Source organism: Phocoena phocoena, chromosome 4 (assembly GCF_963924675.1).
Source record: "Phocoena phocoena chromosome 4, mPhoPho1.1, whole genome shotgun sequence".
NCBI lineage: Eukaryota > Metazoa > Chordata > Mammalia > Artiodactyla > Phocoenidae > Phocoena > Phocoena phocoena.
The window spans coordinates 91,315,833-91,334,509 of record NC_089222.1 but is presented as its reverse complement, the minus strand read 5'-3'; the positions used below and the strand labels follow the sequence as shown (position 1 = coordinate 91,334,509).

The following is an 18,677-nucleotide window of genomic DNA, read 5'->3' as shown; positions in this document are numbered from 1 at the left end:
GTCCATGGTACTATACTATATGTAGGCACCAGAGGTATATAAAATCTCATAGAGAGGTATACTTATCTCATAGGTAGTATTTCTAAAATACTGTGCTCCAAAAAAAGGGCACAAAGAATGCCCACTCTTAATTCACATTCTACTAAGTGGAATTCTCTATTACACAATTTCTATTCCTCATTTATGCCTATATTTGTGAAAAAGTACCACATTGTAAAAATGGTTTCTATTGCCTAAATCCCCAAAGTCCCCATGATGGGTAAGTCTCATTATCACAATACATTTGTATTCCACTATAAGAGTCCTGCTCCAATTAACTTTTTGTGCAGAAAGGTTTTTTTTTTTTTTCCCCAGTAAAAAATGGGTACAAAATAATGACATGACAACAGTAGATGCTGGCAAGGATGTGAAGAAACTAGATCACTCATATGTTGCTGATGGGAATGTAAAATGGTACAACCACTCTGCAAAACAGTTTGGCAGTTTCCTTCACTTTGTTATACAGCAGACACTAACACACCATTGTAAAGCAATTATACTCCAATAGAGATGTTAAAACAAACAAACAAACAACAAAGCATACACTTGCATACAGCTGAGTAATTGTACTTCTGGGCATTTATTCAGCAGAATGAAGATTATGTGCACCTAAAAACCACTATATGGTAGTTCACAGCAACTCCATTTGTAACAGCCAAAAACTGGAAACACCCAAAATGTCCTACGATAGGTGAACAGTTAAATAAGCTGCGATATACCCATACCATGGGATACTACTCAGCCAAAAAAGAGAGAAAGAGAACAAACTATTGATACAGGCACAACTTGGATAGATCTCAAGGGTACTGTACTGAGTGTAAAAAGCCAATCTCAAAAGATTACATACTATATGATTCCATTTACATTATACTGTTGAAATGACCAAAGTATAGACATGGAGAACAAATTACTGCTTGCCAGGTTAGCATGAGGAAGAGTTTTGTGCAAATGAAATAGTTTTATATGCTGATTATGGTGGTAGTTACATAAATATACATATCATAAAATGACAAAGAATATACGTACATTGTACCATTGTCAACTTCTAAGTTTTGATTTTTTTTTTTTTTTTTGCAATACGCGGGCCTCTCACTGTTGTGGCCTCTCCCGTTGCGGAGCACAGGCTCTGGACGCACAGGCTCAGCAGCCATGGCTCATGGGCCTAGCCGCTCCGTGATATGTGGAATCTTCCCGGACCAGGGCACGAACCCGTGTCCCCTCCATCGGCAGGCGGACTCTTAACCACTGCGCCACCAGGGAAGCCCCAGGTTTTGATATTTTAGTATCATTATATAAGAGGTAACCAACCACTGGGGTAACTGAGTGAAGAGTACCCAGCACCCCTAAGCACTGCTCTGTTCTATCTTTGCAACTTCCTGTGAATCTATAAGTATTTCAAAAAATAAAAATGAATGCAAAGCCAAATGTCTGAGACCTCTGGTAGAATTTTCTACGTTCTCTACAGTGAAACAGTACTTCCTCATTTGAATGGTCCCAGAGTAAACACAGTTCATATTTTTATAGGGTACTTTGAAAACAAAGAAAGATGAAACAATCACACACAAAATTATAAACTTTCTCTTCATCTCAGATGTTGGTATTACTTTCTCATCCATCTTCATTCCATCTTCTGGCCTTTCAAGTCTCATATCTTGAGTTTACCACTCAGTGACCTACACTACACTAAAAAATTACTGGTCCCTATGCCTTGTTTTTTCATTCCAATGAAGCTGTACATTCCTTCAGAAATTTCAACTAGATATTAGGTTATCCAATTCCAGATTAGACTCCTGATGAAAGGTATACTCTAAAATAAAGAAAAAAAGCTCTTCAGCCCAAATTAATAAAAGTTACAGTGTAAGAGAGATTTCTGAGCAGAAAAGCTTTCCAGATTCTGCTAGCCTACTCTAAGCCATCTCCTGCCCTCCCTCTCACAACACCCCAGGCCAGCTTCAGCAACCTGATACCTTCCTTCATAAAACAAACACCCCAAAAACACAATTTACATCTGCAAAGCACTTTGGTTCACAAAGCACTTGTACACAAGGGATCTCATCTGGTGCTCATTAGACTGTAGAATACATAAAAGCAAGTACCTATTTTCATCCCCATTTTAGAGATGAGGTAACTTGACTTGGCAAAGTAACTTCTCCATACCATAAAGGTGAACAGTTAAGTTGCAGAATAGGGGATATAACTCAGATCTGTTGATTCCTAATCCTAAGCAATGTCAAAATATTCTATCAACCTAAGCACCCCATTCCCAATGTGGTAACAGATATTTAGTAACAGTAAATGCGAGAAGAAGAGAGGCAAACAGCGGATCCAATTGAACTGATCTGATCCCATTGAAAGCAGAGGTTCTTAAAGTATGATCTAATCCTGAGATCGGTAATATGTCTAGTGATTCTAAATACAGCTTTCAAAATAGGAGGTTGAAATGTACTTCTGTGTGGTTGAAGAACTCAGCTGGCACAGCGAAGAACAGAAAGAAAGGAGACTTTAAATTTACTCCAGGTAACTACTGCTTTATGCAACTCACCAACTCAAGTTTGTGAAGAAAGGGCAGAATAATGGTGCTATAATTTAAATAATTATAAATAAATAAATTAAATTGGATCCCTAGCTCTCCCACATCTTGGCCAAGGGAAAAAATAACAAAGCAAGGCTAAGCACAGGAAACCTCAAGGAATCATCTATGATAACCTGATTTTTAATATTCTGGTTCTCCTCCTAATCTGTTCTTTCCAGAGGAAGCATGGCTGGGACTTGTCAACCACTGATCAAAGTGTAAGGTTTAAAAAAAAGGCAAAATAATTGGAAAAAGCCTTGAAAATTAATCACATGAAAGAAAGTACTTTTGATGGCAGCAAACAGAAATGCAGAGGAGATGACCCCCCGGACTGCTCACCGCAATATAACAGTCCTCAGACAAAAAGTTTGAGAACCACACAATGTACAAATTAACAAACAACAAAGGAGATTTACTGTGAAAAGCAGAAGAGCATATAAGATAAAACTCACGATCTTAAAGCCGCTAAACATTCCATCAACATTTATTATTAATAGTCTGCTTTTTGATTCAAACGAGTTGGTGGCCCCATGTTACCCCCCCTTTTTAACAGGATCATGTTGCTTCAGGAGAAATAAAAGGGAAACTTTATAGAAGTCTTACCAACACGATATTTTAGTTCTACGATGGTTTCGCCTTCTCTGCTTAATTCTGTTACTTCACAAGTGTAGTTTCCTAAGACGGCATCACGTTTATCCATCGTCAAAGAGGCAATGCCACTTAGTAATTCTGATGGTGATATTTTTGCACTAGTAAAGATATCGCTGGAATTGGACCTTTGCTGAACTCCATCAAAGATGAAAATGTCTTTTCCTTTAAATTTCCAAGTGACATACAATTCAGCAATGCTCTTCGCCTCCATGTTATTAACAAAACATGGGATGACAACAGTTTGATTGCAAACGGTGTATTCTACAGATTTGGTTGCATTGAATATTAGCTGAGCTGAACCTGGAAAAGAGAAATAAAATTGTTTCATTTCATTACAGAATTCTATACTATGAGATTTTACGTATGTTACAAATCCTTAAGATAAAGAGAAATACTTCTATTGTTCACTTAAGCAAGCAAGCAGCTATAGAGAAGAGAAGATGGGCAAGGTTAAAAAAAGAAACAAATTATTTTAATATTAACATGCACAGCTGATAGACAATACTGTACACTTCTTGCTTATTCATTCCCAGTAAAACAAAATATACATTCTCACACATCTTGGGAATGACTTCAGCAACCGTGTTAGAACATGCAGGTGTAGTATCTGGCTTTGGAAGCTTTGAAGTAATCAGTACTGTCTTCTGATATATGTAGAAAAATACTATCCTTACTATGAGAAAATTTTAAACAGAAAATAAAACCAAATATTATATTCAGTCTTAACTTCTATACACTCCTCCAAATAGAACTTGCTAAACTGATATGAAGTCTATCTCTATCCCTATGTTGCATTTCCGAAAATGGTGTCAGGCTCTACTGTACTTAAATATAAAAAGTAAATCACATGAGTCACATCACATCTTTCCACTAGGATGGAAAGTCTTAGAATGCTAAGGAGAAAAAAACATTCTCTATGGCTATTTTCCCATTGCAAAATACAGACAGCAACAGACATTTTGTAAGCGAGTATTATAAAAGATTATACACAATTGAATGGTATTTTCCCACTCCCACATTTCATTGAAACTAAGGAACAACTTCCAAATGTATATTACAGGTATCCCTTCCTTCTAGAAACCAAAAACCACCCAAAATAAAGCTAAGATGCAAGTTGAAACCAAGAGCAGTACTGCTAATAAGTAGCATATATTCCATCAACTCTTTTCAATAGGATAAACTACTGGTTGTTGCCTTATAAAAGAGGGATTGAGAAATGCATCATCTTTCATCTAGAATGTGTAAAAATGTGGAGAAATTGTAGTTGTCTTCCATATTCTTCAGCCATTTATCAATTCTTTCATCTAAGTAGTTCCTTGGTGTTTCTCTCAAAAAAAGCACTAACAAATATAAATAAAACCTCAAGTTTAATCATTCATCTTTAAGATTTTTTCCTTCATCGGGGCATAGGATGGTATTACTCTAGGAACATAATTACTATTCAATAAATGCCCACTGAATTGAATGCTAGGATGCAGAGTGGAATATGAACTGAACAATGTTCAAGAAGCCTGAGAACAAATCCCATCTCTGTCAATTTTCAGTATGCGATCTTAAGCAATTCACTTAACTTCTCTACGCCTTGGTTTACTCTATGTAAGTAACAGGATCAAAAAGGACTTCCCTGGTGGCGCAGTAGTTGACAGTCCGCCTGCCGATGCAAGGGACGCGGGTTTGTGCCCTGGTCCGGGAGGATCCCACGTGCCGCGGAGCGGAGCGGCTGGGCCCGTGGGCCATGGCCGCTGAGCCTGCGCGTCCGGAGCCTGTGCTCCACAACGGGAGAGGCCACAACAGTGAGAGGCCCGTGTACCACAAAAACAAACAAACAAACAAAAACGAACACTGGGCTGCTTCACAGAATTGTGGTCAGCAACACAGGAGAAAATATATTGGCAAGTGCTCTCTAAACAATACTGTGCTATAAATATGTAGGATGATACTATAAAAACTAAGCACTATACAGCATTTTAATGTAATGTTCCAGACCTTCTCTGACTGGCAGGTCTAAATTGTTACATTTCTGGGAATCTGCAGTCTGAATCAATCCCGTGGGCATCCATAGCTCACCTCTCCCTAGTTCTTTATATTTCTAGCCACCCAAATATCAGGAAGCCCCAGGCAAAACCTGGACTTCCAAATGCGTTCTTCAAAACCCTGGAGTTGTAAATTATTCCCCCTGAGAAATAAGCATTAGTGGGAGACTACAGTGTACAAGGAGAGAAGAAAAGTGGCTATGATGTTGGAATTAGAAAGGAAGGAAAGTGTCAGAAAATATGGTCAACGATTTTGAAATGGACAAAAAGATTACTGGGAGTCCTTTCAGCAGAGTGCTGGGCACTGTCTGAGAGATGCGAGTGCTGGGCACTGTCTGAGAGATGCTTTTGGAATATCTGATTCTATAGGGGCCTGTGCATTTTGCTAAGACTGGGCTGCTTTTACAACTTTGTAAGTTGTAGAAAACTGATGGTAATGCGAATGATTCAGATCCATAGAGATACAAATAAACTTTGTTCTGCCATTGATTTCCACCTGGTGGAAGAGAGGAATTTAAACAATTACATTTTAGGGGCTTCCCTGGAGGTCTAGTGCTTAAGACTCAGTGCTTCCACTTCAGGGGGCACGGGTTTGATCCCTGGATGGAGAACTAAGATCCTGCATGCCTTGCAGCGTGGCCAAAACTTTAAAAAAAAAAATTTTTTTTAATTACATTTTACTGCGCTGAGGACACTGACCAATTTTGCATTTGCTCACAAATTCATTTCACCATTCCTGATTTCCCATATGTACATGTGTCTATTCTTCCAATTCTCTTTTAAAACCAAGATGGTTGTACCGTCTTGCTGGTTTGCTTATTAATGTGAAATAAAAACTTTGACACATGTTCATTTTATATTTGTTTGAGTCAAGATTTTACCTTCTAAAAATTATCCTTTAATTAAAGAGATACAAGTGAAGAGCTAAGTTATCCCAGCGATCTTTTTTAGAAGTGGTAAGACCACTTCTAAGTAAGTAAGAAGCAGTCAGCAAGCACTCCACGATTTCATAACTTATGTTTAGAAAATGAATTTTCGAAAGAATACAGAAAGCACTGATTACACTGTTATTTGTTGTAATATTAATGCAAACATTTTTATAGCTGAAGCAATTTAAGTAGAATAAATGCTGTCAATAAACTTCAAAGTGAAATTGACCTGGATAAACTATAATTTGAATAATCCTTGCACTAATAATTAATAAATATAGTCCAAAAATGTTGCTCCATCAGCTGTTAACTACAACTTCATCCTCTATAAACATTTGTTAAAAAGCTATTAAGCAGTAAAATTATCTGATTTGGTTTTTCTCTATTTTGCCTACTGCCTTTTGATGAAACAGCAGAGTGAAGAAATGATCTAAAATAGACAGAGCAAATAAAGGATCATATAGATAATTATCATGAATAAGTAAGTTCTGAATAATCAAGAAATGCCTACAGCAGTCTAAATCAGATAGAAATTGATAAGTATAACCATCAGCCATGCTAGAATTACAGATAAATTAACAAATGAAATGAGAAAATTAACTTATATCAAATGCCAAAAATATTGGACCTTACAACCTCTGTGAATACAGACCACCAACTCAAACCATCTCATAACACAGTCCTCAAAACAGCTGCTATACACTTTCAGAAAAGGCTTAATACATGATACTCACAGTACACAGGTCTAGGTCAGAAATGCTAACATGCAGCAAATGTTTATTGAGAATTACCTGGTCTGAAACACTGTGACAGGATGTGGGGATACATTAATGGAAAAAAATGTAGGAATTATCTTTAAGAAGCTTAGAATTCTCACTTGGGGGACTGATACATACTTTTTATAACCCAAGGTCATAAGGGCTGTCCTTCCTGTATGAAGTGCTATGGAGGGGCAGGAAAGTAATCAGTCTTACGGATTTCAAGGAAAATATTTGTTGGGTCTTCCCTGGTGGCACAGTAGTTAACAATCTGCCTGCCAATGCAGGGGACATGGGTTTGAGCCCTGGTCGGGGAGGATCCCACATGCCGTGGAGCAACTAAGTCCATGCGCCACAACTACAGAGCCTGTGCTCTAGGGCCCTTGAGCCACAACTACTGAGCCCGCGTGCCACAGCTACTGAAGCCCATGTGCCTAGAGCCCATGCTCCGCAACAAGAGAAGCCACCACAATGAGAAGCCCGCTCATTGCAACAAAAAGTAGCCCCCGCTCACCACAACTAGAGAAAGCCCACGCACAGCAGCGAAGACCCAACGCAGCCAAACATAAAATTAAATAAATAAATTTATTAAAAAAAAAAAAAGAAAATGTTTGCTGCTACTAAGGGAACAACAGAAGATTGCCATAGACCCTGACCATTTAGGCCTTCAATCTTTTATCATTTCACATGTTCCACATAAAAGTTCTCTCCTTTGTAACGACTCTGAAATCACTCTCCTTTTGGAAGAGGTTATCTTACACTCTCTGAAGGAGCCCTCTCTTCCTATTTCAAGTTGAGTCCTCCAGATAAGAAACCAGAAGCTTCCAATACTTCCACCTATAAATTTTCCTGCTACCCCAACTATCCACACCTCTCTTCCCCTCACTTCCTCCTCTTCAGAAATGAACCCTGTCACCTGAGAGCTAGTTTACATTTCTGCCCCACGCTCATCAATCTCGAGAACTTTCCCTCATTGACTATCATCCTCCGACATCCCTCAAGTTCATTTACAGTAGGTTTAAAAAAACTTTTTTAAATGCTTGAATATTAGCCAACTGGAAAAAAAAAAATCCCTTGTACTTGTCTCTGTTTCCTAGCATCCTAGAAAGATAATCTACATGCATTTCTTCACCTGTTACTCACTTTTTAAATCTCTGCCACCTGGCCTCCACCTTGGCCTTTTTCACTACAACAGCTCTTGCCAAAGTCACCAATCATCCCCTGTGAAAACGGAATGCACATGGTTCACTCTCTATCTTGACTTCTCTACAGTTATTGAGCCAGTGGGCAGCTCCTTTCTTGCTCTTGTCTCTTGGCTTCTATGTCTCTGAATTTCCTCCTAGAGCCTTCACCACCTCGTTGCAGCATTTTTTCTTTATTGAAATCTATTCCTTGACTTACAATAAATATTAGGTTCCTAAGGACTTCCTGTCCAACGCTGCCCCCCACCCCTCCCCGCCCCAGTATTCTCCCTCACTCCAGGTTTTAACTACCCACTCATTTTATTTAACTAGGCCTCACCTTTCTCCTTAACTGTAGACCTTGGAAAGCCAACTGGTTGCTATGTGTTTCCACTTGGATGCACTACAGTTACTTCAGAGTCAACATGTCCAAAAATCTACTTACCTTCTGCCTACCTTCATTCCAAATCCTCACTTCCCTAAAGTATTTTCTATTATCTACCAGTCAACCAGACCTGGGCCTACGAATCACGCTGGATTCTACCCTCTCCTTAGCCATGGAGAGTTCTTGTTAGGTTCAGCCTATTTAACAGTTCCTAAATCCAATGTCTGTTGTATGAATTAATTAGACATTCATCATTTCTGCCTTGAACTATTGCCATACCCTCCTAACTAGCTCCCTGCCTTCAGCCTCAATGTTTCCCCATCCCAGCCATGTATTTTCCACAGTTCCCGAAATAACTGTTCCAAATGCAAATATACACTCTTTTGCCTAATATACTTTAACAGCACCCGCCGCCCCCCGACTTTCAGGCTAAATTCTAAGGGCATTAGCATGGAATACAAACTAGGTCCTTCAAGATCCTGTCCAGCTCCACTTCCTGTACTCCTTCATTTCCAAACTAAGCTCCAATCATAATGACCTTGCAATTCCATGGATATGCAAATGCACCCTCTTCTCCATGCCTTTCCCCCCACACACAAGCTGTTCCCCAGCCTAAGGAGGCCTGTACCTTTCACTGGGTGTTCAGGTAAGAGCACAAACTTTGGAGTCAGACTCTGGATGGTGACTTAGCACTTTCTAAGTGTATAACCTTAGGCAAGTTACTTAATTTCTGTATCTCAGTTTCCTCATCTATAAAATGTGAATATTGATAGTGTACACCTCATAGAGATTTTGTTAAGATTTAATCAGATAAAGAACATGGAGTTCTTATTTCAGTGCCTTTCACATACACAGCAAATGTTCAATAAATGGCAGCTACAGTTCACTAACTTTGGCTCTTCCTGAAAGCGCGGTTGAGATGTTCAATCCTGTCCCCTTCATTGCTACTACTCAACTGTATTCATCCCTCCTTATTGCTCCCACTGCCCCCTCTTCAAGTGCTGTCACTGCATTTACTATCAAATCTTGTAACTACTGTTTTACTTTACTGATCTCTCCTTTAGGATCAAAAGATAGTAATGCAAGAACCATGTCTTCATTTGGTATCCTATGGATCTAACCCAGGGTCCATCCAGCAAGTAGGACTTAATACATTTCTTCCGAATGTAAAAATTTAAAGTATGAATCCCAAGAGAGGAAAATCTAAACATCGTATCAGGGAAGATTCACTCTTGTTCCATATTTCAGAAGAATCCTCCACTGTTTCTTACTTCTATAGACCTGATTACAGTATCGTGAAGCTACATATTTTAATGAAAAATCTAAATCAAATCAGTTGCAGATTGGATGGAACAGTTCCTTTAAAATTACTTGTAGTGTCTAAGAATGCTCTTCCTACCAGGTGGTGTTTAAACTGGGTCTGGAAGGATAAGTAGGAATGTTATAGAAAAGTAAGAGCTTTCTAGGCAGAGTACATAATGAGTACAGAGGAATGAAGAAAGAGAATAACCAAAGGCTGGTGATTATTCAGGTGAGCTCTAGGAAAGGGGGCTGGAAAAGATGGTTAAGAAGTATTGTAAAGGCTTCCTTGAATGTCATGCTGAGGAGTTTGGAGTTGAAAACACAAGCAGTAGCAAACCACTCAGACTTACTTACATTAAAAAAAATAATACAGCAGTATGAAGGGTGAATTGCGGCAGGAAAGGAGATGGGAAAGAAGATACATTAAGAGATCACTGCAGTAATCCAGGCAAATGACAACTGAAAAGAAGGCAAAAAATTCCAGTAAAAAAACAAAAAAGGAAAATCGACATAAGTCAGATGTGGGAGGTAAAGGAGAAGAAGAAAGAAGAATTGTAAAGTTGTTAACTAAAAAACAAACAACCCAATCCAAAAATGCGCAGAAGACCTAAATAGACATTTCTCCAAAGAAGATATACAGATTGCTAACAAACACATGAATGGATGCTCAACATCACTAATCATTACAGAAATGCAAATCAATACTACAACGAGGTATCACCTCACACCAGTCAGAATGGCCATTATCAAAAAATCTACAAACAATAAATGCTGGAGAGGGTGTGGAGAAAAGGGAACCCTCTTGCACTGTTGGTGGGAATGTAAATTGATACAGCCACTATGGAGAACTGTATGGAGGTTCCTTAAAAAACTAAAAAAAATACCATATGACCCAGCAATCCCACTACTGGGCATATATCCTGAGAAAACCATAATTCAAAAAGAGTCATGTACCACAATGTTCATTGCAGCTCTATTTACAATAGCCAGGACACGGAAGCAACCTAAGTGTCCACTGACAGATGAATGGATACAGAAGATGTGGCACATATATACAATGGAATATTACTCAGCCATAAAAAGAAATGAAACTGAGTTATTTGTAGTGAGATGGATGGACCTAGAGTCTGTCATACAGAGTGAAGTCAGTCAGAAAGAGAAAAACAAATACCATATGCTAACACATATATATGGAATCTTAAAAAAAAAAAAAAAAAAATGGTTCCAAAGAACATAGGGTCAGGACAGGAATAAAGATGCAGATGTAGAGAATGGACTTGAGGACACGGGGAGGGGGATGGGTAAGCTGGGACGAAGTGAGAGAGTGGCATGCATATATATACACTACCAAACATAAAATAGATAGTGGGTGGGAAGCAGCCACATAACACAGGGAGATGAGCTCCATGCTTTGTGACCACCTAGAGGGGTGTGATAGGGAGGGTGGGAGGGAGACGCAAGAGGGAGGGGATATGGGGATTATGTATATGTACAGCTGATTCACTTTGTTATACAGCAGAAACTAACACACCATTGTAAAGCAATTATACTCCAATACAGTTGTTAAAAAAATTAAAAAGTAAAATAAAATAAAGTTGCTAGCTAAAATATCAATAGTATGCATAACTAGTTAGATTGTGGATTAACTATAGAGAAAAGAGATTTAGGGGTAAATGTTCTTTCAATATTTAATAGGCTGAGTATTAAAAGTACCTGTGATACAATGAAATGGAGATGTCCAGTAGATCCCAGGATATATCAATCTGGATTTAAGAAGAAAAGTCTGAGCTACAAAGACTTGGGAATTACCAAGAATATAGGCAGTAATTGAAACTGTGAGCATAAACAAGATCACCCAGAGAGTCCTTGCAAAGCAAACAGAGCAGGTACCAGAGAATAAAGTGTTGGCGAATACCAATATTTATGGAGCAAATAGTTAAAGAGGAGCAAACCAACGATGTGAGAAAAAGAAGTGACAGAAGTAGGTGAGGCAGCAAAGAATGCCACTGCAGACACTAAGGGTCTTAATATGGACAAAACAGATGTCAAGCAGGATGAGTAAAAACAGCCTCTAGAGATTTAAAAATTCACCATTAGCTTCTTTACCTGCAGCAATGTCAGCAGACTAGGGACTCGGCAGTAAAAGAAAGCTGAGAAAGAAGGCAATAATGGAAAGAGCGTGGAGCCTGGGACAAGGCCAAGGTTTTTTTGGTTGTTCTTCTTGTTTGTTTTTAATATGGGGTGAAACTTGAGCATGTCTGCTAGCTAAGACGAAGGAATCAATGAAGAAGGAAAGATCTAAGGTTCAAAGCTTAAGGATTAAGGTGATTAGGCAGGTCTCCGAGATGGTGGAAGTGAAAGAGCTGTAGACAGGGGATCCTTTCCTTGGAAAGTGAATAGGAACACTTCTGACACTGGGTGAAGGAGGAGAATGAGACGAACGTTGCCTAAGATATTATGGACAAGTTTAGTAATGGTGGGTGGGAAGTTGAGAGAGTCCACACCACACATCACTATTTTTTGCAGTAGAGTAGGAAGTTAATTATTTGCTTGGAATGGATGTTCAGGATTGGGGTAAGAAGCCCCAGCAGTCACTAAAGTGAATGAAGCAAAGCTTGTTGAGTAAAGACGCCTGCAAGAAATGAATCCTACTAATATTTGCCATCAGGCTTGGTCTCTGGTAGGAAGAACTGGAGTATCAAACTGAACTGGGTTAGAATTAGGGTCAAAAGGAGGATTTAGTCAGATCTATTCTCAACAGAAACTAAATAAAGTCTGGGGTAAAATGGAGGTGTCCACACCTGTTTAGTTCTAACTCAAACTAATCTCCCACTCGGTTTTAAAGTGGCCTCACAGGAACAGAAATGGTCAACCTAGAATTATAAGGCCCGGGGCAGTTTAGAGTCAGTAACATCCAGAATTACAGCCTTATCAAGCACTTAAAATATATTAAGTATTACTGCGGTATAAAAACAAAAAATCCCTTCTCTTCATAAACTACACTTTAAGTTATTAAGAGGCATACAGTCTGAAATTTGTCTGTATGTCCAAGAGGGCCTTGCAAAATGCTTAGAGCATAACATGGGCTCATACTTGCTTGAAACAGGAAAAGCAATTTTGATAGACCCTGCACTTGCCAAATCCCTTGCCTTGCTTTTTAACCTATAAGTGTGACATGTATTCAAATATGCATTTATTCTCCTAATCTAAATCCTAAACCCTGGGATTGACCAGATTCTGAGTCTTATACAACTGCTCCATGGAGATGTAATAAAATATTCAGAGCAGGGTGTAACTTCTAATTCCTGTTGCAACTCCATGTAACCACAAAGAGGGAAAATTCAGGTCCTACTGTCTTAGTCTAGGTATATCATAATCAAATTTCCTGGGTGCTCTATATTTTTTTTACTTTATTACTACAATGAGTTTAGCAAAATTGATCCTACACTATCATTCTTGTTCTTTTATCATAGAAGAAATATCGGCACTAGTACACAAAGTGAAAGTTGCTTTATCACAACCCAAGAGTGCATTATATTAGGCTGAGGCATAAGATATAAAAATATAGAAATTTTTCTCTTGTATGAAAAGAGAAAAAAATTTTCTCTTGTATAAAAAGGTATGACAGCAAAAACCTAAAAGATGGGTAAAATGGTTATATGAAAATTACATCACGAAAAGAACATAAATGTATAGTAGCTAGAGTTGAATTAACGTCAAGGAATGCAAACTTAGTTTTAATAATGCATTTTGGATTTAGAATGTTTATCAATTTTGGGAGAACCACCTATTTTTCCTCTTTAGAACCTGGCCTTTCAAATCTCCATTAACAATTCAGTGGCAAAGATAAAACATCTGCCAAAATACAGATGACAGCATGAGCAAATGTCCTAATGGTAGGCATTTAGTGTAATGCTTTAGCATACTGCCTCTAGACTGCTGGGCAGCCCCGGAAATAAGTACTTTTAAATAGGCATTTACTTCCTTAAAATGGCAAATTGTGGTTAAAAGTAATATATTCTTGAGGAGAGAAGAAAACATTTTTGTTTAAGCAAGCCAAATGACTACTAGACTTACGCAATAAAAATGTTTTTTTAATCATGTGTACCTTTGATTTTAAAAACTCACTTTGAACAAAGAAAAATCATTCAACCACTGATAAGACAGTTCACATCACTGTCCTTATGTGAGTAGCATTTTATTTACCAGTTAGTGAATACCACTGAAACTGCTGATGTGCTTTTAAACAATGTATAATTGGACATATGGGGGAGGGGGGAGGAAAGGAGAATAGTAACTCATTCTACATCTTGTAAACCAATAAAGGAGGTTGTATTTTTCCTGTAATTAGAAGGAATGGGCATTTTAGACAATTTCCTTTACTACAAAGATCAATGGAAACTGTAGTGGTTACCAGGAAGTAGCCTTTGATTAACAATCATTTATAAATGAAAATGAAAGCAAATCAAACCTGAGTACAAATAAACGTACAAATCCATGACTTCCTTACTCATTTTAGAATCTAATTTCAGTCTCCCAAATACTTCGGTTTATAACTACTTGTGTTCTGAGACTGTTAACATCTCTTCATACATGTTCTATTAAAACTACATATTAAACACACATGCATAAAAATCCATTGTATCCTATGACAAACACTATCCCTTCCTGTTTTATATTCAACACTTCACTCAAATGCATAATGCCTGTTTTGTTTTTTTTTCAGGTTATCATTAACTAAGTACAATGAAATACCATAAATTCTGAATTCTAAGACTCTGTAGGGACTTGAGCACACTACTATTGTATGTAAATGAGTGCTAATTATATGTGATCATACCTATTACTAAAAGAGGCCTAACCATTTCTATCCCCAAAAGTACCAATCTAGCGCTTCTTTCTAATCTACTTGAAAATAGGACTCCGTTTTTAAAACAGTACATGATTTACACTTTTTACGCTTCAAACTAGCTTTGAGACCAACGGTCTGAATTAGTAATATTTTATTACAAATTCATAATCGGGTTCAATATAAGGCTTTCTGATCATACAACAGGTTTCTGATAGCAGTATTATTTGAGCTATAATGATAGTAATGGGCAGTAAGCCGTTAAGAATGATAACAGAAAACACTACCTTACCTAATATCAACCCTTCAGATAACAGAGATTGATTATTAGCAGCTCCAACATTCCAGGCGGCTTCAGAGTGAGGAAAGAGAGCTAAGCCGGGACTTAAGGGCATTTTGGAAATAGCTTGAAGTCACAAGCCTTTATGAATGGCACAGTGAGGCGAATAACCCGTTTAAAATGTAATTAACTTAGCATTCTAGAATAAAATGTAACAACTGCTTGTTACTGTTACTCCAACTCAATTCTTAATTTTACAAAAAGTTCACAAGAGGATCTATAGATGTGAAGTGTGACAGGCACTGTAGAGCCACGAAAATTCCCATTCCTTCCTCAGTTGTTATAGACGAAGCACACGTTTTAAAAAAGAGAAATGGATTCCAAAAGCTTGGGGGGGCCAAAACGCCTTTGGCGTCGGAAGACACTAAATCTCACTCTGCCGCAAATATGCTTTGACTAGAGGTTACTGTCTTCATACTTCAAGCGAAATCTGGATTACTTTTAAAATGGTTCCCCTAAAAAAAGTAGGAAAACTTGAACGTGCAATTCGGACTGTATTAAAGTGGTTGATGGGGCGTGGGAGTAGCGAGAAAGAGTTTCCATCCAGGAAGCTTATATCTAGGGTATTAAAAAAAAAAAAAGGCAGCCAGAAGAATCTTCTGATTAAACGCTGGGCTGAAAATGAAACTTAACTGTGTCCTTTACGTCCCCTTAACTCCGATGTTCAGGTGGGAGGGCAAACAGGAGAAACCCCTTCTTTCAGACTTCGCCAAAATGCGCACTTGCATCGCATGAGGCTCGGGCCCTCCCACTCTCCCTCCTTCAACCCCAAATGCGTTTAAAGCACTGAGGAGGGTGCGAAAGAGGGGGGACCCTAAAAGCTGCCAACCCCTCTCCTCTGATCGCGCCCTTTCTCTCTACAGCTAATTTTTGCGCGAGGTGCACGGTTTGGAGTCTTCCTCAGTGTGTGCATCTGGAGGTGGAGAACAGGGGAAGATGAGCCCCGCTCTCACCCAGGGGAAGAGGAAGAGGAGGCAAAGGAAGCAAAGAAGGGGGAGCAGATTACCCGCGGGGCCCTCCCACGTCCGCACCCCGGGCGTGCAGGGCCCGCGTGCCCCGCGCCCTGGCCACCCTCTCCAGGGAGCCGCCGGGCCAGAGGGGGCGCAGCCCACACACCCGCGGGGGCGGCGAGACACCAGCCGCAGAGCCGAGAGCGAGTGACCACTCACCGCAGCGCGCCGAGCCCAGCAGCAGCAACACCACCAGGGGCCACATCTCCGCCCCCGCCGCGGGGTCGCCGCCGCCGCAGGTGTCTGGAGCAGGCGCCGCCGCCGTTACAGAGAGGACCGACCGCCGCCTCCCGTCACAGTCAGGACCGGTCGCCCAGGCGGCTTGGCCGCGCGCAGGCGCGCTCCCGCCGCCCCGCAACCGCTCCCCCTCCCGCGCGAGCCGCGCACGCGCGCTCGGCCTCGCCCCCGCCCCGCCGCGACTGCTGTTAACGCGTCGCCCTCACGACTCGCGGCCTCGAGTTCCCACTCCCGCCAGCTCCCCAGCGGTGGCGCGCGCCGGACTTCCCGGTCACGCCCTGCCACCCCAGTCCCCCGCCCTCCTATCAGTGTCCCCGAGGCTGAGCGCGTATTCCCACGCTCACCGGGGCCTCATTACCCCTGTCCCTGTCTGCTGTTCCCTTTTTGCCTCCCGCACCGCCGTGGGCCCCACTGTCCTCCCTCCACTCGTCCTCTCCTGCTTTCACTCCCATACTCACGCTTCAGGAACTACCGCCCCAGGCGCTGCTCAGCCGGACTGCAGAGTGCCGGCCCCTCTCGAGCCCAGGATCACTCGCCTCTCCCGGGGTCCGACGTTCTCCTGCGCGCTTGGACCTTGACGCCTCCACGCCTCTCACTTCTGCCCGTTTCCCCCGAAGCTCCGCCGCCTGCCGCAGGAGCTCAGACCGCGTGGGGGCGTCCCTACGCTTCCCCCAGCGGGCAGCGAGCCGGGGGCACCGCTCCGAGGGCAGACAGGTGGCGGGCGCCTGTCTGCAGGGAACTTCCCCTCGCCCGTCGTGGGCGCTCCTCGGTTCACCTGCCCCCAACTGCTTTTCTTTTCCTAGCGGCTCTCAGGTTCTCAGCTCTTTTTCTCGCCTTGTTCTATAGTGTTTTCAACCTTTGAACGGGATTACTCAAACAAGTTCCGCTCTCGGTGGTAAACAGTTTGAGATGTGGTTAATTCTGGAACCCTAGGGGCGATCAGGCATGGTCACAAACGTTAGCAGAAGTATCCAAGATGTCCCTTCCTGCACAGTCACTGGGCCTGGTTAGTGATCTCGCCCTGTGCACTCCTCTGCTCAGTTTGGGTTTAGCTTGCTTGAAAAATGGGTTCAAAGTGTGGCTCCAAGCCACAATATGGACAAGCCCTTTGAATAGCTCACCGAATCACACAGGCCACATCATTCATGCTAAAGCAAAAGCCCTTTTAGAACTACCTTTAACATTTACCCTAAACGATGAAAACTCTTGTCCAAAAGTCATGCTCTGGTGACTACTCTGATGGCGTGCATATCCTGTCCGCTCCCTTGGTTGTTTTTTCTCTTACGCCGTGCAAAGCAAAGCAATTTCCCATCGCAATATTCCACTCCTCCAAATCCTCTACCCATGGCACTTCCTCCATTGCATCCCCATAGTAATAACATCCAGGAAATAAAATTACCACTCTGACCCTCTGTAGCAGTGTACTGTATAATATACTGTGTAACTCTTCCCTATGATTATTTTTTGTGTAGACCTTTTCCCCGCAGCGTTATCAATTCTTTAAAATCAGAGAGAGTATTTTAAGTATTCCCTTCTCCATGACTTTCTGTTGAACTGGGAAGACAGAAGGGGTTTTAAACAACTTGTTGATGTGACTTGAGGCAAGTGTTGCTCCAGTGAAATTTGATAGTTTTTTAATGATTAAAGGAAAAAAAAGGAAGAGAGAGAGAGAGAAAGAAGAAAGAGAGAAAGAAAGAAAGAAAGAAAGAAAAAGAAAGAAAGAAAAAGAAATGCCTGGCAGATATCTTATTAAAACAATGGTTAATAATTATGGTAGTAATGATTTAAATGGCAGCCTTGACACCCTGAGGCTACCAAAGAGACTGATGGATTCTCCTCCCATTGCTGCTTATGTGGATACAAAAGAATCATCCATCAGACTTTGAGCATTCGGGACATTGTGTATCACAGAGCAGCTGGTTGGCTAAATAAGGTTGTCTGCTGTCCCTGAGATCAACCAACCCCCCTAAAAGCTGAAGAGTGACTGGGAAGGACTGTCCCCAGCTTTCAGAGGTACAGATCAGTGATTCTCTATTTTATCCTGGGAGCTGCTGAGGCTATGTGCTTAATGTAGCTTTGTGCAGAAAATGGAATAGGCTTAAGTCAGGTAAAGGAGAGGCCACCTGGGTGACCACCTCTGCTCTTAGGAATCTAGCTGGGATAGGTTTTTTTTTTTTTTTTTTTTTTTTTTGCGGTACGCGGGCCTCTCACTCTTGTGGCCTCTCCCGTTGCGGAGCACAGGCTCCGGACACGCAGGCTCAGCGGCCATGGCTCACGGGCCCAGCCGTTCCGCGGCACGTGGGATCCTCGCGGACTGGGGCACGAACCCGTGTCCCCTGCATCAGCAGGCGGACTCTCAACCACTGCGCCACCAGGGAAGCCCTGGGATAG

General features: G+C 41.0%; 1 protein-coding gene across 2 annotated transcripts in view; it reads right to left on the bottom strand.

Moving 5' to 3' along the window:
* Nucleotides 1–16,509, bottom strand: part of CD47 (CD47 molecule) — a 56,224-nt gene extending 39,715 nt beyond the window's left edge. The window contains exons 1-2 of one of the 2 annotated variants that reach the window (XM_065876093.1): nucleotides 16,209–16,509; nucleotides 3,215–3,562 (exon numbers count right to left, since the gene is read on the bottom strand). In XM_065876093.1, coding sequence (XP_065732165.1) covers nucleotides 3,215–3,562; nucleotides 16,209–16,254 — 394 coding nt within the window. In that variant the 5' untranslated portion in view covers nucleotides 16,255–16,509. The remainder of the gene's footprint in view (nucleotides 1–3,214; nucleotides 3,563–16,208) is intronic. The other variant, XM_065876094.1, reaches the window with a different exon arrangement.
* Between the last annotated feature and the right edge of the window lie 2,168 nt (nucleotides 16,510–18,677).